The 22276-nt window shown below is 36.9% G+C and overlaps 1 protein-coding gene across 7 annotated transcripts in view; it reads right to left on the bottom strand.

Annotated features, from left to right (window-relative positions):
• LRRIQ1 (leucine rich repeats and IQ motif containing 1) overlaps window positions 1-22239 on the bottom strand; it is a 224631-nt gene extending 202392 nt beyond the window's left edge. For 4 of the 7 annotated variants that reach the window (XM_070788886.1, XM_070788891.1, XM_019960315.2 and 1 more), the window contains exons 1-7: window positions 22181-22239; window positions 19183-19327; window positions 15968-16079; window positions 11430-11521; window positions 10121-10238; window positions 9155-9378; window positions 4524-4598 (exon numbers count right to left, since the gene is read on the bottom strand). In XM_070788886.1, coding sequence (XP_070644987.1) covers window positions 4524-4598; window positions 9155-9378; window positions 10121-10238; window positions 11430-11521; window positions 15968-16079; window positions 19183-19326 — 765 coding nt within the window. In that variant the 5' untranslated portion in view covers window position 19327; window positions 22181-22239. The other 3 variants (XM_070788887.1, XM_070788888.1, XM_070788889.1) reach the window with 3 other exon arrangements.
• Between the last annotated feature and the right edge of the window lie 37 nt (window positions 22240-22276).

Genomic DNA, 22276 nt, shown 5'->3' with positions numbered 1-22276 from the left:
TGACGATAGAAAGCATATGCAGTCAGAAGGACACAAAGAAAAGGCAAGAAAAGCCAAAATCTAAAATTTGTGTAGGAGAAAAGGACTTCAAACTTTATAAGACGGGTGTTCTGATAAAAGAGACCCCTAGAGCGAGCAGCACAGGGACTGCAGAAACTGAATGATTTTTAAGTTATAGTATAAGGAAGGTGAGGTAGTAGATACACATTAGTCTAGTTATATATCTTATCCTGTCTATTAGGAGAGCTGATAAGCCCATAAAGCACTAAGTGAAGTAATCCAGAGTTGGGTGAGAATATCATTGTCACTAAACTCCTAAAACAGAAGTAAACAGATCAACAAAATTGGGCAAATATGCTGGGAGCCGGCTGAGGAGCTCTGCCCGTGGCAAAGGTCATGAGGAAGGAGTCTCGGCATACGCAAAGGTAAGATCGAGCCTCAGGAGTCCCCCTGGAAATTCTCGAGCATCTACCCCCAAAACCAGAGTCTGCCTTCTTTCTGCTTTGTTCTCTCACATACACCTCTGACTTTACGGGTGGCTGTCCCCCACTACCTCTCTCTGAAAAAAGAGTTAACTTACAGCTCCAGTTAATAATTCCTGGGTGTGACAGTGTTTCAACCTACAAACTCCTTTGGAAGTCCTCTAGCCTGCCTGAATAGGTTTTTCCGGCCAATTGTGATTGTTCAGAGCCTCCCAACTGTAAGAGGCATGAGATGTTCTAAACTGTCTAAATACAGATTCCTTTGAGCAATTAAAAGATTGATTAGAAACTGTATTGGTGAAGGGTTTTTCACTTGTTGGGCCAATGTTTGCTGCTAAGTCTCCATATCCCTTACCTGCTGTGTCCCTGGCAGTGTATTGATTAATATACTTGGTGTAAGTAGTAGCTTTAATGTTTGTAACCTGGGACCCTTGAGTTAATTCTTTTTCTTGTTATAGCCCACCACACCTTTGCTCTGTAGGAATGCAACTTTATCTAATGCTTTTGGAGTGTGGTGCCTGACTAATCACCTTTAGAGAAAAATAAGATTTCTGAAGAAAGGGTCTTAAGATGTTAACAGGCCTCCGGGCCAGAAGATGATGCAAATCACCTAAGCTTTTGCATATGATAAGTTTGCAGGAAGAAAGCCTGGCTTGCTGCGTGACTCTACCCCTTCCCCCATTATCCTCTATGCATAACTTAAGGTATAAAACTACTTTGGAAAATAAAGTGCGGGCCTTGTTCACCGAAACTTGGTCTCCCCATGTCGTTCTTTCTCTCACCTTCTGGCTGAATTATTCAGCCTCTTTTCTCCACTGAATTTCCTCACTGAGCTATCCTTATTTCAGCCTCATTTCTCCACTCAATTTCCTCACTGAGCTATCCTTATTTAACCACTCTTTATATCTTTAATTAACATTTGAATAAGCTGTTGTTTCCTGATCGCCGTAGCCACCTCCCCTTCGAATTCCCTGGATCCACCGGGGCTGGACCCCAGCACAAATATTTAGAAAAACTAACACAAATGATGTGAAGTGACAAAAATGCTTCAATAAGCAAAAGGAAGGTCCAATTTCTGAGAAAACTATTTAAGTAAAAGCTAAAGATATGTTTAAGAAAAAATGTTTAAATAAGAATCTCATATAAAAAATGAAATGCAAGTGCCCAAATAAAAATATATGACTCACTCAAACAAACAAAAATCATGATAAAATTGTTGAATAGCTAAATGCCTAAACAAAACTTCAAAATTAGATGTTTCCCAAAACAATATACAAAACACAAAGTTATGAAATATACGACATTCAGGTGTAAAGGCAATCAACACAGAAACTTCAACATATGACTAACCGGAGTTCCAAAATAAAAAAACTGAGAAAAACTGAAGAGAAGAGAATCATAGAAAAATGTTTTCTAAACCAAAAACAAAGGCCTTCAGATGAGTCCATTTCACACACACACACACACACACTCACACTCACACACACACACACACAGTGATGGCTCATATAGTAAACACTAACAATATTTCAGAACACTAAGGAATATAAGCTCTATGAAGGCAGGGATTATTTCTGTTTTATTCACTGCTGTATCCTAAGTACTCATAGAGAGGTACCTACCTGGCACACAGTAGAAAACCAGCAAATATGTGTGGATGAATGCAAAAAGTGAAAAATCTTAAAGCTTCAAAAGAACTTAATAAACGAGCATCAGATTTGCGATCAAAGACGGCACGTGCTTTGTGTTTGCTTAGTCGCTCAATCATGTCTGACTCTTTTGAGACACTATGGACTGTAGCCCACCAGGTTCCTCTGTGCTTGGGGATTCTCCAGGTAAGAATACTGGAGTGGGTTGCCAAGGCCTCCTCCAGGGGATCTGCCCAACCCAGGATTGAACCCAGGTCTCCCATGTTGCAGGTGGATTCTTTACCAGCTGAGCCACAGGGGAAGCCCAGAGATGGCATGTGCAAAAATAAACATGTAATGGAGTTATATCTTTAAATTGCTAAAACTGAATTGTAATAAACCTCCATTCTGCATCCAAGAAAACTAATCATTCAGTTTTAAAAGCAAAATAAAAACATTTTCAATTGTGCAAACATTGAGAAAATTTCCTGTCCAAAAGTATATTTTTGGCAAGTGTTTAGCTGTATACTCCAAGAAAGGAAAACTGAGTCCAGAAAGCAGAGGAAGACTGAGGATTCAAAGAACACTAATCAGAGAGAGCAAGGAGATCAAGCCAGTCCATCCTAAAGGAAATCAACCCTAAATAAGGACTGATGATGAGGACGAAGCTCCAATACTTTGGCCACCTGACATGAAGAGTCAACTCATTGGAAAAGACCCTGATGCTGGGAAAGATTGAGGGCAGGAGAAGGGAGCAACTGAGGATGAGATGGTCGGATGGCATCATCGACTCAATGGACATTAGTTTGAGCAAACTCAAAGAGATAGTAAAGGACAGGGAAGCCTTGCGCGCTGCAGTCCAGGGGGTGGCAAAGAGTTGGACACGGCTAAGCGACTGATGGAACAACAATGATCAAAGAAACCCTTAACACTTAGCACTTAGGTTTTTTACTCTGTCGTCGTCTTTCCATCATTTCATGTAAGGATGAACATCAGCTGCCAGTTTACTGTTGCTCCTTTTTAGGTAATGAGCCTTTTCTTTGGCTGATTTTAAGATCTTCCCTCCTTATCTCGAATTTTAATAGTTACACTATTCAATCCCCAGGTGTGATTTTCTTTGTATTGATTCAACTTGGGGATCTTTACTCATCTTTAAATGTTCAAGTTGAATTTTCTAAAACAATTTGAAACCATTTCAACTATTATCTCTTTACCCAAAGGTTCTGCCCCATTCTCTCCTTTCCTTCCAAATTACTATTATACACATTTTTAATATTTTCATTGTGTATCACATATTTCTTCTTCTCTTTTCTGTTTTCCCCAGTTTTGTCCTCTCTGTGCTTACATTTGGGCATTTTCTATTGACTTCCCTTTAGCTTCAATAATGTTCTCATCTGTTTTGTCAAATCTAATGTTAAATCTATCCACTGAAATTTTACTTTTTACACTGAACTATTCAAGTCTAGAATATATACTTTGTGCTGCTGTGTTGTGCTAAGCTGCTTCAGTTGTGTCCAACTCTTTGTGACTCTATAGACTGTAGCCAGCCAGGCTCCTTGGTCCATGGAATTTTCCAGAGAATACTGGAGAGAGCTGCCAAGCCCTCCTCCAGGGGAAGAATATATACTTGGTATTACATTAAAGATTCTAATTTTCTTTTCATATCTCCTGTTTATTTTGCTGCTATATAATAATTACGGGAATTTCATGGCTCTCCTAACGCCAACGTTTGGATTACCTGTGAGTCACTGTTGTCATTTTTTTTCTTGTCATTCATATTGAACCTGCATCTTCACATGCCTAACCAACCATTTTATTTAGAGATGGATAGGATATGCCTACTTTTTCAGGAATGTGTTTATATAAACTTTAAAAAGAGTTGGAAAAATACAAAGAAAGGTAATATTTTTAACTACATTACAGAATTATGGGAAATTTTATCTACTTTTTATTTGCAATTACTTAAAATAATCTTATATAAAAGCTGCAGTGTAAATTAGTTAAAAATAATAAATGCGTCATCTTAAACTTAAAGGGATACTTAACACATTCAATTAGTTGCATTAAAGAAATGCAGTAACCTTTCATAACAATCCTAAATCATAATGAAATAACAGTATGTTTCCTCATACATAATGTTTCCTCAAACATAACAGTATGCTTCCTCAAACTTTAGAAGAAATTTTACATTTACAGTTTTACATAGACACATTCAATAATTGAACCAGTTTACCTTCCGTGTGAGGATATTTCATTTCAAGGAGAGTTTCTAGTGACTAAGTATTTTTAAAACTTGAGTAAATTAAATCCTATACCAATGGGCAATATTATTTTAAAATATTCACTCCAAGCATAGCAATTTATTTCAAATGGAGAATGATTATTGTGCTGCTTACAAACAATAAATACATACCGCATGCTGTTTAAATCTCTCCTTCCATATTTTCTCCTCTTTATGAAGTTCATCATTCATCTTGTCCTGTTCTTGCTGAACATATGATAATATTGAAATATGATATTCAAATATAAAAAATATTATGTTTATCTGTATGAGTCTTACCACATATATTAGTAAACAATGGTTAAAGATAATAACTCACCCAACGGCCCCCCGGTTATTAGTACTGGAATAACAATTTTAATCCCAACTTAAAATATCATAAAATGATATCTAGGTTTCCTATTAGCACATGAAGATATCTGTAATCTTGGGAAGCTGTTTTATTAATTTGAGTATATTTATTCACATAATAAAATGCACTAGCTAGAAATACTCCTGGATAATGCAAAAATTACAAATGATAATGTATGTTAAGATGGGTTTTGCATTATAGATTTTTTTTCTCTCCAAACTATTTCATTTAATTCACATAATAAATCATCTCAGAGGGTAACTGTTTTCTTTCATTAACTCATTATTAGCATCTATTTTGTTAAGGCTCTGAAAAATAAACAAAGGTCAGTAAAATATAATCCCCTTCCTCAAAAACTTTACCTTTAGTAATTCTAATATGCTATCATATGTTTACACATTACCCCAAATTTAGCAGAATAAGTTAATCACAAGATAAGAACTATAAGGATTACAGTAGGAAGAGATATAATAATTAGAGGATTATGAAAGGTTCATACAAAAGATTGCTTTTGAAATAATTTGGCTTTTAAGAGATTAAACATTTGAGGCATTTATTAAAAAGTTTTTGAACTAGGAAAATGATTACAACTCAGTTTTAGGAAAATTATAAGGTTACATTTGATAGCAGTCAGTAAAGAATATGCCGGCAATTCAGGAGACCTGGGCTTGATCCCTGGATGGGAAGATCCCCTGGAGAAGGAAATGGCAACCCACTCCAGTATTCTTGCCTGGATAATCCCATGGACAGAGGAGCCTGGCAGGCTATAGTCTACGGGGCCCCAAGAGTTGGACATGACTTAACAACTAAACCAACACATTTAATAAGTAAGGCAAGGAAACACTAAGGGGATCAATGAAGTAGGTATTACAGAAGTCCATGAGAGAATCAGTGAGGGCCTTCTACAGATGAGGTCACAGGAGTCAGAAGAGATGCAAACACAATGCAAATATGAAACTGCCACCAACTGCCAACTGACTGAATCAAAGGAAGTGGGAAAAGTTCTTTGGAAATTATCTCATATGAGCTGTGGGAAATTTTAATGGCATTTAAGCATGGAAATAACATTTTTTTTGGAAAATAATTATCCTTCTGACTGCACTACTGTGCATGAGTTTCCAGAATACAAGACCAAAAGTAGGTCAATTAGAGAGTATAGCAAATATTCCAAGCTAGACATTAGGACATCCTGAACTATGGGGCAGCAGTAGACATATGGATGAGACAGTGGATAATGAACTATTAGAAGGATAGGACCATAAAAGAGAGAGAAGAGTCAGAAATGGTACTCAACTTTTTAGCTTAGTCTATGATGAGAGCATGCTGCTAAGTCACTTCAGTCATGTCTGACTCTGTGCGACCCCATAGACAGCAGCCCACCAGGCCCCGCCATCCCTGGGATTCTCCAGGCAAGAACACTGGAGTGGGTTGCCATTTCCTTCTCCAATGCATGAAAGTGAAAAGTGAAAGTGAAGTCGCTCAGTCATGTCCGACTCTAGCGACCCCATGGACTGCAGCCTACCAGGCTCCTCTGTCCGTGGGATTTTCTAGACAAAAGTACTGGAGTGGGGTGCCATTGCCTTCTCCGATGATGAGAGGATAGCTCATCAAAATAATGACTAACGACCACCAGAGGAAGAGCATGACTCAGAAAGACAATGTATTCAGTTTTAGATCCACTAAGTTCTGAGTATAACAGTTATGTAGTTCACTTTATTTTATAACTATAGATTTGGTTCTGAACAGCCATTGCTGTGTTTGAGACTATCACAAGAGAAAATACATGGAGTAAGAAAAGAAAGAGCAAAAGATGGAATCCGGGGTAGGACACATTCAGGGAGAAGGAGAAAAAAATTAACCTAAAAACAGATACCAAGGAAAAATGCCCAAGTATGTAAGAAGACAATCAAGGTAGTGTGGTCCCACAGAAGTAAAGGGAAAATGAAATGGTCAACAGATTTTTACTGGCATAAAAAGGAAAAGAGGCAAAAATAAATACTGACTGGTGGCTCAGATGGTAGAGCATCTTCCTGCAATGTGGGAGACCCAGGTTCGATCCCTGGGTTGAGAAGATCCTTTGGAGAAGGAAATGGCAACCCACTCCAGTACTCTTGCCTGGAAAATCTCATGGATAGAGGAGCCCTGATAGGCTACAGTCCATGTGGTTGCAAAAAGCTGGACACTAGTGAGCAACTTCACTAGGACCTGTGAGTATGGTTCTAGAAGTGATTGTATTTTTCTCAAAGTCAGCTTAGAAGATGACATTTTGTTTTGTTTTGTTTTTGTCAAAAGCAATTTAATTCACTGGGATGGAGGTGGAAGGCAGCTACAAGGTTTAGATTTGAATGAAAGATGAGGAAATGGATTGAGTACAAATAACTACTCCTTAAGAAGCCTGTCTATGATAAGTAAAGCTAAAGAGAAGCTAAAGAAAGATATTTAAACAACAGTGATCTGAGTTTTCTGTTTTGTTTTATTTCTAGGACAGGTGAAAATTGAACACGAGTATAAGCAGTAAGAAAGGAGGAAGTTGTCGGAGTATTTTAACACATAGGAAAAAGTAAAAGTAACCTGGAAAATGATAGAACATAGAGCAAAGCATGAAAAGTTGGCCTTTGGTAGAAGAAGCCTCTCTTACGGAGATAAGAGCAAAGGCAAAAAATAAAGCTAAAAAGGTGACCACAAAAATTAATGTTAACCAGATGTGGGATTGGGGAAGGAAATGGCAACCCACTCCAGTATTCTTGCCTGGAGAATCCCAGGGACGGAGGAGCCTGATGGGCTGCCGTCTATGGGGTCGCACAGAGTTGGACACGACTGAAGCAACTTAGCAGTTAGCAGATGTGGGATTAGAAAGAAAAAGAAGTTCGTAATTGATGCAAAAATGTGATTGGTTACTAATAACAAGGAATAAGGAGTTGGGTAGAACTCTTAAGGAAAGAAATTTATAATAGCAGTTTTAGAAAATGGAAGAAGAAGCTAACAAAGACACAGGTGAGAATTACTGAATATGTAAATTATCTATTTAGAAGCCATCACTATAAAATTATGGAATGATCCCAGTGGAAAACTTTGAAGCTCCAAGGTAAAACAAAGCACACATTTGGAAACTCATTAATCTACTAATGTCATATATATTTTTAAATCATAAATTTATGATAAAGTACAAATTGCGTTCAAAAACTAAGTTATAATTCTTTAAGGGTAAGGCCCTGGCGTTAAATTTCTTTTGTAACATCAAGCATATAGCTGAAAGTTTTGCCCTTGAAGTAGTCAGTAAATTTTTGTTACAAAACAAACTAAAAATAGCAATGAAAACAGAATTTAAAAATCAGCTGTATTTTAGAAAATATCACTAACAATCAACAGCAGTGATACATTTTGCCACAAGCCAGGAAACACTACTCCAATAATCTACATTGTATTAACTTCTATTCTGGAATGGGAAAAAAAATAGCTTCTGACTTTTGAAAATAACTAGTCTGTGCTAATCTAGTCTGTGGAAAGGAAATATGAACTAAAAGGAAGCTAAAGATTTGTAGCTTACTATTAGTAAAAGCTGTGGACAAGCTGGTTCTGCAATATTATCATTGTTTTTCATGTATTTACTTTCTACGTAATTCAGAAATGCAATGTACTCAACATGGGAGGCCAGGATACCCTGAACTGCCTATGTGACGACATGCTAACGTTCTGTACACGGAAGACTCAAAACTAGTAAGTTGGGAGTAACTCATAAGCTACTTTAGTAATGCAAAGCAGATGTAAGTCCTGCCTGTTATCCATACAGTCTAAGGATCCTGGTGGTCCACAAGTGAGTCCCCCAAATCCACCAGTTTCTCAAGATGCCACTACCGTGGCCTCAGGATGTGGACCACCTGAGGACCAGCTGGGAGAAAACAGAAAGGAAAACAACTCAGAACTCCCTTATTCCAAAAATGTTCAAGTCCCAGAAATTAGCTCATTTATGGGAATGCAGCACAACTATTACCTACATGCCTGAACCACTTTAACCAAATATGTTTTACATAATTGCTAGATATCAGACTACAGAGTAAGGACATTTTGTGATGGAGACAATTCTGTTGCCTTTTTCTATGATTAGGAGGGTAGAGAAGAGCAACAATTTATGTTGTAAATGTCAGCTTTTTTTAGGACAGTCTTTGAAACTCTAGACTCTGGGGGACCTCAAAATCCAAAGCAGTACCTGAAATTACAACGAATTTCATGGAAAATAAGCAAGGGGTCCATGTTAATATTGTTAATTCCCAGTGAGCTGCTTTGATTATTAGGACTAATTAAAACCCATAGAATGGAGCTCGAGCCACACCATAATCCAAAACCTCAGTACTGTTCAGGAGTTACTGATTCAAAAAAAAAATGAATGAAAAATAAAAATAAGAAAACTTACCTTCTGAATATTCTCTAATTTCTTCTTTTCAACTTCAAATTGTTTCATCCAACAATGTCTTTTTTCTTCTTCTTCTTGAAACTGCTTTTCTTCTTTGTCCCTCTCAACTTTGAGAGTTTCTTTCTCTTGGTCTTCTAATTCTTTCTGTTTGTCTTGCCAAGCCTCAAAGGACTGCCGACATCTTTCTTCCACTTCACGGTATCCAAAATTTATATCAGCATCATCTGTATTCATGAAGAGAAAAAAAATTTAAATCAAACCAGTCAAAGCTGATCCAATATAAAATTTAAAAGTAATTTCAAAATAAAGAAATAATGTCAATATATCACCAAAGTGAAGAGACAATGTGCTAATGTGCAAAACACATGTAAACTCCATTGCAGTCAATAAAGAAATCATATAACTTGTCAAACTATTCCAGAAAACGATGTGTGTGTATCTGTGTGTGTGCACATGCATGCATTCATGTGTGTAGTTAAGAGATACATATGGAACATAGTTAGACACTTAAAAAATGCAGGTCTGGGTACATCTATTGCAGTCAGCTCTATATGTGGAAAATTGTCAAATATACTTATATAAAGTTAAATTGAAAGTGAAGGTCATTCAGTCGTGTCCGACTCTTTGTGACCCCATGGACTATACAGTCCGTGGAATTCTCTAGGCCAGAATACCGGAGTGGGTAGCCTTTCCCTTCTCCAAGGGATCTTCCGAACCCAGGGATCAAACCCAGGTCTCTCGCATTGCAGATGGATTCTTTACCAGCTGAGCCACAATGAAGTTAATTTAGGAGTCATTTGGAAAAACTATGAAACATAATTAAATAACCATAATAAGTGTACAGTATTTTTCAAATACCATGACTGTTTTCTTCTAAATGGCAAAAGAAAACTGTTCAAGGTTTTTAGATAATTAAAGTGAATCACATTAAAATAATCAAAAATATCATCAGCCAAGCTAGTCCACCTGGCAAAACATGTTCGTCCACCGGCAAATCACAAAGGTCAGACTCCAGAACCAAATCAGGACTGCCACAGTGAGTTCTACTTCTTAGAAATTCTTCTTTTTCTATTTCAGATAACATCTAAGAGGTTAAAGAAAGTCCCAATGATTAAAGGAAAACAAAACAGAGAGTAAAGTTATCATTTCAATAATGTATTAAGTATTTACACGCACATATCTAGAAAATTATTTACTTCAAGTTGCTCTCAAATATAATTCTATAGCACATTGATAATTATTCTTTTATGGTGGAGAAAAATGCTTTTCCCAGGGAAGCAAATTGTCTTTTACCCTCCTTATGTATTTCAGAATTCTAATTGCTTTCTAATATTTACTTACAATATTCGAAATTAACCTGCTTGACACTCATGTCCAAATGTTTCTATTAATATATGTTTTCCTCCTAACACCTTTTTATATTTCTTTTCTGCAGCAATTGCACATATACACAAATTGCTAACATATTCAATATGTTTTAAAAACAATTTTTTCTAATTTACCTTGAAATATATACAAGTTATAATTTTGATTCATACTTTTCCATAATTAGACTTCCACCATACTCCAGCTTAAAAGGTACAGGATATCTAGTCCAATGAAGTAGCAATATAATTCAAAATTAATATATCAGGACTGAGTGTTACCAAAAAATAGAGTAAGAAACATACATACAAGTAATTTTCAAATTCTGCTCACCTCAAAAAGAGCAAGAATACAGTTAGGTAAAATTAGAGTTATGTTAAATGAGTAACAAAAATGAACAAGATGCTGAGCCTGTGGAAGAGACTTTCTCTGAAATACATTTCCAGGAGTTTTACCCCCAAAGCCTAGACCTTCCTTTACTCTCATTTCTTTACAGATGTTTTTATTTTACCTTAAAAAAAAAGAAGACGACATTCTACATTTAAAGTTTCTACAGGGTATTTTAAGACTCCACTGAATCATACTACATTCTTAAGCAAGGTAACAATATTAGAGTATATTTCATGGTTTTCCTTGGATTTTTTAGGTAAAAACTATTATTCAATATAGTTATGCTGGTCTTATTTACATTAAATTTCCAAGTATTGCTGGCTTAAATCACCATTTCTAATATTTTAAAGACTGTAATTTTCATTGTTTTATATTCTATGCCAGAAGAGAAAATAAAACCAACAATTCTTTGCTTAAAATAATCTAATTTTTAAGACAGTGAACTTTAAATCCTATGTGAGATGAAAAGGAAAATTTCTAACTATAAAATATTGAGCACTTTCAGTCAAACAACATATACCTTTATTAATTGTTCTGGATTTTCTTTACACTCAGTTGGTAATTCTATCCTTAAATGCATATGATTATTAGAAACTCCTCCATAACCACAGCCTATAAAGAGAAAGAAGTTATAACATTTTTAAATATTAAAGCGAGATACAACATGTTAAAATCCCAAACTATTTTATCATCCTTTAATCTTAAATTCTTTATCATAGGATAATCTTGATCAAAGCAATAGAAAAATACTGAAGAACCAAGAACAGAGGAAATCTGTAATCTTTATTCAAAAATAAAAGCAACAGATTTTTACACCACTCTTATCACCTTTCATATTCTAGAGCTGAAGTTCACTTTCCATGTATACAGAATAATGCTGTGTTTAATATCACAATAACACCTTGACTAGAAATCGACAAAGGTTCAAGTCTGTCTGCCACAAACAACACAATCTTGCACAAGATACTGAAAATGCTTTAATAAAAGTCTTAATTTAAAACATTATAATGACTAACATGTTCATGAAAGAAACTTTCATTCCCAATTTTGTGAGGTTTTGTTGAATTTTAGTGTCTTTTTATCATTTGTAAGAGGTAGTTATGTTTCTTTTTCTTGTTCAATTAGCTTGTTTTATTCCTTGGTTGTAAAGTATTTTTTACAGATGACCATTCTGCCAATTAACTGACCATTCACAAGTGTTTTGACCAGTATTATAGATTTTCTTTTTCAACACCCATTCACAATCTCTCTGGCATGTTTTCCTATGTGAGAACCTGAAAAGCAAAAAAAAACCAAAACATTCTCCAGATTCCTTTGAAGGTATGTTTCTGAGGTTGATTTAGATTCTGCCAATTGACATATTTGTGCAATTCTTTATTTTCATAAAAATATTATGTGTGAAGAAAGGCAGAGAGAGATACTTTCATTTTTCTGGCTCAGACTATGATAGAGGGAGCTTTGGGTTGGAGATAGGAGTGTATAGAAGAGGATTAATATCTCTGAATTTCTTCATTTTATCAGCAGCTCCTCCTACAGCACAGTTTCAGTGTGCATGCATGTATTTTTTCCTACACTTTAGATATTCAACATAGAATCTGATTTTTCCAGTTCTATTAACAATTCTGTTATTTATTAGAGTTACTATTAATAGCCTCCAAAGATGTTAGTCCTACACTTCCTGGTATGCATACCCTGTGTATTCCCCTCCCGCACAGAATCTGTGCTGACCCTGTGTAACCATCAGGATGTAGTAAAGACGTTGCATGAATTTGGAGAATGTCATCTGAAGCTTTACAAGGTACCACCTTAGTCTCTTAATAATTTATTCATGCGATACTCTTTCTCAAAATCCAGGTGCCATGCAAGCTGCAGAGAGAGACCACATGTAGGTGCCTCCTCCAGCTGACAGCCTCAAATGAATTCCCAGCCAACAAATTCCATCAACTGCAAGCCATGTCAGTAAGCCATCTTAGAATTCCATTCCAGGAAAGACTTCAGATGACTGTGACCCCAAACAACACCTGACGGTCAATGTGTAAGAAATCCAAGCAAGAACTACATGGCTAAGCCCAGTGAACCTGCAGAACTATACAAAGATAACAACTGTTATTTTAAACCTCTAAGTTATATGCAGAGTACATCATGAGAAACGCTGGGCTGGAAGAAACACAAGCTGGAATCAACATTGATGGGACAAATATCAGTAACCTCAGATATGCAGATGACACCAACCTTATGACAGAAAGTGAAGAGGAGCTAAAGAGCCTCTTGATGAAAGTGAAAGAGGAGAGTGAAAAAGATGGCTTAAAGCTCAACATTCAGAAAACGAAGATCATGGCATCTGGTCTCATCACTTCATGGAAAATAGATGGGGAAACAGTGGAAACAATGTCAGACTTTATTTTTTGGGGCTCCAAAATCACTACAGATGGTGACTGCAGCCATGAAATTAAAAGACGCTTACTCCTTGGAAGGAAAGTTATGACCAACCTAGACAGCATATTGAAAAGCAGAGACATTACTTTGCCAACAAAGGTCCGTCTAGTCAAGGCTATGGTTTTTCCAGTGGTCATGTATGGATGTGAGAGTTGGACTGTGAAGAAAGCTGAGTGCCGAAGAATTGATGCTTTTGAACTGTGGTGTTGGAGAAGACTCTTGAGAGTCCCTTGGACTGCAAGGAGATCCAACCAGTCCATTCTGAAGAAGATCAGCCCTGGGATTTCTTTGGAAGGAATGATGCTAAAGCTGAAACTCCAGTACTTTGGCCATCTCATGTGAAGAGTTGACTCATTGGAAAAGACTCTGATGCTGGGAGGGATTGGGGGCAAGAGGAGAAGGGGACGAAGAGGATGAGATGGCTGGATGGCATCACTGACTCGATGGACGTGAGTCTGAGTGAATTCAGGGAGTTGGTGGTGGACAGGGAGGCCTGGCGTGCTGTGATTCATGGGGTCGCAAAGAGTCTGATACGACTGAGTGACTGAACTGAACTGAAGCTTGTTTTACACAAATACCCCTAAACCTTACTACTTAAAATAGCTAAAATAGTTTTTGTATTCAACTGACAGCTTTCATCAATACATCCATATTTACAAATAATATTAGCCTCTAGTTTCTCTTATGTATGTGTATGCTATGCTTACACAGTTTTGTATCTAAAATGTGCAGTTTTTGATGAATGAAATATAATCTGCAGATTTTCTGCTCCTTGATGAACTGGAACAGTTCAATTACAAAATTATCCTAGTTACTACTGACATTTGAGAAGAAACCTCTTTCTACCTTCTTGCCAAATTACTGATTTCAGCATGTTTTCTGATTTTTCAAGCAATTTTGATAATTTGAATTTTCTTGGAAAATTAGTCTATTCATTGAGACTATCAAACCTACTTGTTAGAGCTATACACATGAGATCTTATAACTTTCTAAACCACTGCTATGACTTTAGTTCCTATAATCTTTCATGTAATTAATTTTTCTATATTTCCTTTGATTTTTACATAATCAGGTTCTATACTTGCCAATATATTTAAAATAAATTTTCATTTTATAAACCTTAGTAAATATAAATAAGCAAATTACTAAAATCTACCATAACCTGACAATAATCACTGCTAAAATCTAAAAGGGTCTGCATTTAAGAAGTCTTTACAAATTCTTTCACACAGGTACTCAGAACAAAAATCTTGGAGCCAATTTCCTCTTTTCCTTTCATATCAATCCATCAATAAATATTTTTGGTTCTTTCTACTTAAAAATGTTTTCTAGAATATGACCATTTTTCACCATTTGCTATCATCTCTAACCATCCTGCTGTAATAGTCTTGTAGACTCTTGCTACCTCAAGGCATCTTCACTACAGTTTCCAGAATGACTGCCTCAAAATACATCATACTCTGTCACTCCTTTCTGAAAAACCTTCATATACTCAGAGCAGAATCCAAAGTCCACACTTTGGATTTATAAGAGTCTTGTATATCTGACCCTTTCTTTGCTTGAATATAACCACAAAGGCTGACTGTTCTCTGGACACATTAAGCCCACTGAGTGTGCCTTGGCCTTTACAAGTCCCTCTTTCTGGAACACCAGCTCTCTAGATAGCTCTGTGACTCACTTCTTCACCAGCATATCCCACGTGGCTTACTATCTCATTTCAGACACTACTTAAATATCACTTCCTCAGAGATGCCTCCCCTGACTTCACATATCTAAAATAGCAAAATTCAATCTCTATCCCCTTATCTTGAAATCCTCCCTTCATAGAATTATCATTGTTGAAATATCATGTGTTTACTTATTATCTGTCTCCCAACATGGGAGCACTAGAAGAACAGAGCAAGATCTTGGCCTGTTTTGTTCTCTGCTGTATTCTCAGTGGCTACAACAGGTCCTTTCACACACTAATATTTTTGGTATAAACAACTGTGAATATCCACATAATTTATACCAATATAAGCATAAATGACACTGAATTTCATAATAAATATTATAGTATACCATAAAACTTATGTTATTAAAATTGTCTTTCTTTTTTTTTAAAGAGTATATTGTTAGACACACCAAGGTCCTGTTGAACATTTAAATTGTTGCCATTTTTCATTATAAACTAAGCTAGGATTACTTCTAGTTAAATCTTTGTTCATTCTATTATTCTTACAATAACTGAAAGATATAAATTTGCTCAGTTGAGGCAAATAAAGGTTGTGAGGATTTTATATAAATTGTATTTTCTCCAAAAATACATATAAACTGATAATTCTAAAACAGTCCCACACTTGGGTTCCTTTGACATAAAGTAACAGAATGTCTGGATTTAATTAGGACTAGTAAAACAAATTATTAGAGACTAGTATTTATTGGAGATATAAGGAAGGTAGTAATGAAAACAGATGTGTGAACTAAATTGAACAGACCAATATACTATAGAGATTTTATTAGAGATAAATGCACACACCTGTATATGAGAAGAAATAACTTCAAGCAGCTTGATTTTCTAAATTATAAACTATTCATACTTACAGAAAACTTATCTACCAAGCAGATGAAAACTGTACTTACTTAAAACATCAGTATCCTCCAAGTCCTGAAGAATGAGCTCTTCAGCAGTTTTACTCTTATTCTTTATGATGTTAATACAGTGAAGAACCGACTCAGGCAGCTCATCCGAATCCTAAAAATGTGAAGAATAAAAGGAACTGTAAAATTATTTGCTAAAACTATGCATCAAAATCTGTTTTGAAACGCCAAAATTTTGACCAAAATGTGCGAATGAGGTAAAAGAGCCTCATATTAAAAGCATAGTCCAAAGAAACACATTTGGTTAAAGTTTGCTTTTAATTTTCAGATGGCTATAAACTGCACCCATGATTCTGTTGGAACTCATCCCTAAATGAATAATTTCAGAACTTCTGTCTTATTTAAGTTAGCTATGGATAAAAAGACATACTAAAATATTTTTTTCCTAAAGTATTATGTAGGTTATTGCAATCCTAATTAAAAATCAAAGTATAATTATTTCAAGAAACTTGACAAATGTGTTTTCTTGGGAAAAAAGCTTAGTTGAAAAGAGTTGATGCAGCAAAGCTACTGAAGGAATTTGGCCCATTTTATACTTAAAAATATAAAACCAGAACAGGGCAAAAATTAACAGAATAATGGAAAAGAATAGATAACCCTGGATAGATTACATGAATATAACAACTAAGTATATACAGCAGATATGACAAGTCAATTGAAAAAAGGTGGATTATTCCACAAGTGACACCAGGGATATTTGATAAATATTGCAGGGAAATTTTAATTAGATTTTCTTTTTATAATATAGCTAAAAATAAGTTTCCATTGGATTAAGAATTTTTATATAAAATAATGAATCCATGAATAAGTTTTCTAGGTATATAAACACTGGAGGCAGAGACATTACTTTGCCAACAAAGGTTCGTCTAGTCAAGGCTATGGTTTTTCCAGTAGTCATGTATGGATATGAGCATTGGACTATAAAGAAAGCTAAGCACCGAAGAATTGATGCTTTTGAACTGTAGTGTTGGAGAAGACTCTTGAGAGTCCCTTGGACTGCAAGGAGATCCAACCAGTCTATCCTAAAGGAGGAGGACAGGGAGGCCTGGCATGCTGTGATTCATGGGGTTGAAAAGAGTCAGACACGACTCAGTGACTGAACTGAACTGAAACACTGGAGGAAATACACAAATGAATATATATTTGATTTCAAAAACATGTGACTATTTCTTTGATCTAAAGATTTCACATACATTTTGATTTTTATGCATGTCTAATCAAGCTAGTTTTAGAAAAGGCAGAGGAACCAGAGATCAAATTGCTAACATCTGCTGGATCATGGAAAAAGGAAGGGAGTTCCAGAAAAACATCTATTTCTGCTTTATTGACTATGCCAAAGCCTTTGACTGTGTGGATCACAACAAACTGTGGAAAATTTTGAAAGAGATGGGAATACCAGACCACTTGACCTGCCTCTTGAGAAACCTGTATGCAGGTCAGGAAGCAACAGTTAGAACCGGACATGGAACAACAGACTGGTTTCAAATAGAAAAAGGAGTACGTCAAGGCTGTATATTGTCACTCTGCTTATTTAACTTATATGCAGAGTACATCATGAGAAATGCTACTCTGGAAGAAACAAGCTGGAATCAAGATTGGAGAAATATCAATAACCTCAGATATGCAGATGACACCACCCTTATGGCAGAAAGTGAAGAGGAACGAAAAAGCCTCTTGATGAAAGTGAAAGAGGAGACTGAAAAAGTTGGCTTAAAGCTCAACATTCAGAAAACGAAGATCATGGCATCTGGTCCCATTACTTCATGGGAATTGGGTGGGGAAACAGTGGAAACAACGTCAGACTTTATTTTTTTGGGCTCCAAAATCACTGCAGCTGTTGATTGCAGCCATGAAATTAAAAGACGCTTACTCCTTGGAAGGAAAGTTATAACCAACCTAGATAGCATATTGAAAAGCAGAGACATTACTTTGCCAACAAAGGTCCATCTAGTCAAGGCTATGGTTTTTCCAGTGGTCATGTATGGATGTGAGAGTTGGACTGTGAAGAAAGCTGAACACCGAAGAATTGATGCTTTTGAACTGTGGTGTTGGAGAAGACTCTTGAGAGTCCCTTGGACTGCAAGGAGATCCATCCAGTCCATTCTAAAGGAGATCAGTCCTGGTTGTTCTTTGGAAGGACTAATGCTAAAGCTGAAACTCCAATACTTTGGCCACCTCATGCGAAGAGTTGACTCATTGGAAAAGACTCTCATGATCAGAGGGATTGAGGGCAGGAGGAGAAGGGGATGACAGAGGATGAGATGGCTGGATGGCATCACCGACTTGATGGACATGAGTTTGGGTGAACTCCGGGAGTTGGTGATGGACAGGGAGGCCTGGTGTGCTGCAGTTCACGGGGTCGCAAAGAGTCGCACACGATTGACTGAACTGAACTGACCTGAACTGAATCACATAACAATATACTCATGATTAAGTAAAAAAGCAGGATACCAATATTCTGTGTCTTCCCAGGCTCAGCTGGTAGAGAATCTGCCTGCAATGCAGAAGACCTGGGTTTGATGCCTGGGTTGCAAAGATCGCCTGGAGAAGGGAATGGCTACCCACTCCAGTTCTCTGGCCTGGCGAATTTCATGGCCTGGTGTGGTGCAATTCATGGGGTTGCAAAGAGTTGGACACGACTGATCTGGTCTGATAGTCCATGGGGTCACAAAGAGTGTAACAGGACTGAGTGACTTTCACTTTCACTTTCCCTGGGCTGGGTGGTAAAGAATCCACCTGCCAATGTAGGAGACATGGGTTCAATCCCTGGGTTGGGATGATCCCCTGGAGAGGGAAATGGCAATCCACTCCAGTATTCTTGCATGGGAAATCCCATGGACAGAACTCTGCAGTCCATGGCGTCACAAAATAGCTGGACATGACTTAGAGCTAAACAACAACATATATATATATAAGTATATATATATATATATACACACACACACACACACCTATGCATAATTATATGAATAGTAAAATCTCAATTTTGTGAAAAAATGCACATGTATACATGTGAAATTATAGGTAATTTATCAATATACTTTTTATATTTAAATATCTACTAATATGCATTGTTTAAAGGTCACCCTAAGGGGGAAAAAATGAGTGGAGTATAAAAAACACACTGAGAAAAGTAGTATTTCTCCTAAAAAAGCTTACTTCAGTTAAAAGTCTCAAAAGTACAACACAAAACTTACTGTATCACTATTATCACTCTGGGTTTCTGATTTTGAATCACTATCAAAACCATATTTTTCCAAGGAAGAAATGCTGATTCTATCCAATTCAGCCTCTATTTCTTCGCTGAGCTTTATATCATCATCATCGTTGCCTTCCATCATCCTTCATAATAAAACACAGAACCATTTAGAGAAAACTGAAGAGGCTAAATGCTAGTAAAAACTATAGGTTCTTTAATGTGCCACACCAATCCAACATTTTCTATGTAAAAATGCTTTAGTTTAACAAAGTTTTTTCATACCTTATTATGCCTATACTATATATTAAAGATGGAGAAAGAAATGGCAACCCACTCCGGTGCTCTTGCCTGGAGAATCCCATGGACAGAGGAGCCTGGTTGGCTACAATCCATGGGGTCAAGAAGAGTTGGACATGACTGAGCGACTTCACTTTTGCTTTTCACTTTCACGCACTGGAAAAGGAAATGGCAACCCACTCCAGTGTTCTTGCCTGGAGAATCCCAGGAACTATGGAGCCTGGTGGGCTGCCATCTATGGGGTCACACAGAGTTGGACAAGACTGAAGTGACTTAGCAGCAGCAGAAGCAGCATATATTAAAGAAAATTGCTTTCTCCCTATTTTCATCCATTATTTCTTTAGTGTTTGACTACAAAATGATCAAATTTAATAATACTTTTTAAATTCGCTGAAGGAAAAGTTATGTGGAATGGGTTTGGCTTACCTTCCTGAATGAAGAAACTTCATATTAAAATTCATTTTCATGGTAATAATTAATGGCAAAATAACTGTGAACAGCTTGAGTATTCAGAAATTAAAATACTTATAAGGGAACATCCTAAGTCTATATATGGGGACACATCTGGCTAGTTTGCACTCATTAAGTCAGAGCTGTCAATTCTACCAGATAGCCACAACAATGAAATAATGAACAATATACGATGTATAAGTTCAACACTCATTTCATTTAAATCTGTAGGCTTGTAATGGATAAAGGTCAAGCAGTACATTGCAGAATATCTTCATATCATCACTGTTAAGTACCGTCATTAGCTTCCATGTATATTAAGTACCTGTGACAAGCCAGGCACTAGTAGACACTTGTGTGACTGATAATCTCTGGAGTAACTTCACAGATTAAAGGTCATTACAGTCATTGTATAGATGAGAAACCTAAGGTTGGAAGAGGTTAGTTAATTCCCCATAGCATCATGCTAAAAAGTAATGGGAGTAGGATCCTAATTCAGAGATTTTGAATCCAAAGTCAGTGCTTTTCCCACAATCCAAAGGTATCCAAACTTAGGCAAGCTCATTATCTGCCCAGCAATTTTTCTGAACAACCAGTAGACTTCAAATTGCAGATGGTAATCCATTCATGGATTAAGAAATTAATTTAGCAAGTTTTTGGCCATCTAGATTAAATGATGGGACAGCATAGGAAAAGTTAGGGTAGGTCAGAAAAGAAACTATAAGTGTACTATATATACTAAAAGTAAAATTTGTTTATAAAACTCTGCTTCAATTATAAGTACAAGTACATGTATGCACGTACATGTATCCCCTGGAGAAGGGAATGGCTACCCACTCCAGTTTTCTGGCCTGGAGAATTTCATGGACTGTATAGTCCATGGGGTCACAAAGAGTCTAACAGGACTGAGTGACTTTCACTTTCACTTTCCCTTGGCTGGGTGGTAAAGAATCCACATGAAATGCAATGCAAATTTTTGTTTTAATGTGGGTCTAAGTAAAAAAAAAGTTTGAACAATGCTATACTAATCAGCTTTTATTTTCCAATTTTACTCATAACCACCTCCCTCCAAAACAAAGCCAGAACCAGTGCAAAATGCTACCCCACAATCTAACTTACTTAAAATTCAATTCAAAAGCTTTGAATGAATATAGGGAGAAAAACCTTTGCCAGGTGGAAAATTAGATTTTAAAAATGGCTATAAAGCAGAATTCAGAGATACACAAAACTTTATGTAGAAAGAAAGGCAGAAAAATAGGGTAAAGGAAAGAGACATTTCCATATGTCCATCTCAGCTCATCTACTGGCTCTTTAGATCAGTCCTGCCCAATTACATATTTGAGCAACATATTTGATTTAAATTTGCTAGTGGCAATTTTTTTAAATATAAAAAGAAATAGTTGAATTTTTTATAATATATATTAATTCAATCCATTATCCAAAATATTATTTCAACATAGTCAACAGAAAAGCATTCATTATATAGCCAGCTAAAAAGTTTACACTTTGTTTTGTACCTTAATAATTCTTCAAAATCTTACGTGTATTTTACGTTTACAGCACATTTCAATTCAGACTTGCTGCATTTAAGCTCTCAATGGTCACCTCTAGCCAGTGGTTACAGAACTGGATACAGCGGCCTTGGATCGATTCCACTGCAAAGAGGCTAGGTAAACTACTTCAAGTTGATAATAATCAATTGGAGGTGGCTAAAGGTGCCAAGCGAGCTTAGTGGGGTGTCTTAGTGGCTTAAGTGGGGAATCTTCGTGGCTCAGCTGGTAAAGAACCCGCCTGCCAATGCAGGAGACAAGAGATGCGGGTTCGATCTCTGGTCAGGAAGATCCCCTAGAGGAGGAAATGGCAACCCACTCCAATATTCTTGCCTGGGAAATCCCAGGCAGAGGAGGACAGAGGAGCCTGGAGGGTTAGAGTCCATGGGGTCGCAGAGAGCCGGACACGACTGAGCACGCACATAAAGCTGCCAAAAAATGAGAAATTTTAAGGAACCCCACCCTTCAATTTTAGTTCTTCAAGTTGTGTGTGAACTACCAAAATTTTTTCAAAACGGAAAGCCTCTCGCTCTACAGAGCCTCTCGCTCTACAGACTGGCTCAGCACTCCCTGGGCGCGGGGCCCCGCTTCGCACTCAAGCCTGGCCTTGGCGGAGAGGGGCCCAGCTCCACTTGCGCTCCCGCAGTTTTGCGGCACCTCCCGCTTCATCAACCCGGGTCTGGAGGGGTGCTCGCTCACCCAGCAGCGGCTGAATCCTCCAGCAAGGTTGGAAAACAGTGCCCGCCCTCCAAACAAAGAGTAACCACGGCAACCGCCAATCCCAAGGAAGAAGGG

This window comes from Bos indicus, chromosome 5 (genome assembly GCF_029378745.1).
Source record: "Bos indicus isolate NIAB-ARS_2022 breed Sahiwal x Tharparkar chromosome 5, NIAB-ARS_B.indTharparkar_mat_pri_1.0, whole genome shotgun sequence".
In the NCBI taxonomy this organism is placed as follows: Eukaryota; Metazoa; Chordata; class Mammalia; order Artiodactyla; family Bovidae; genus Bos; species Bos indicus.
This window is presented reverse-complemented; position numbering and strand designations above follow the sequence as displayed.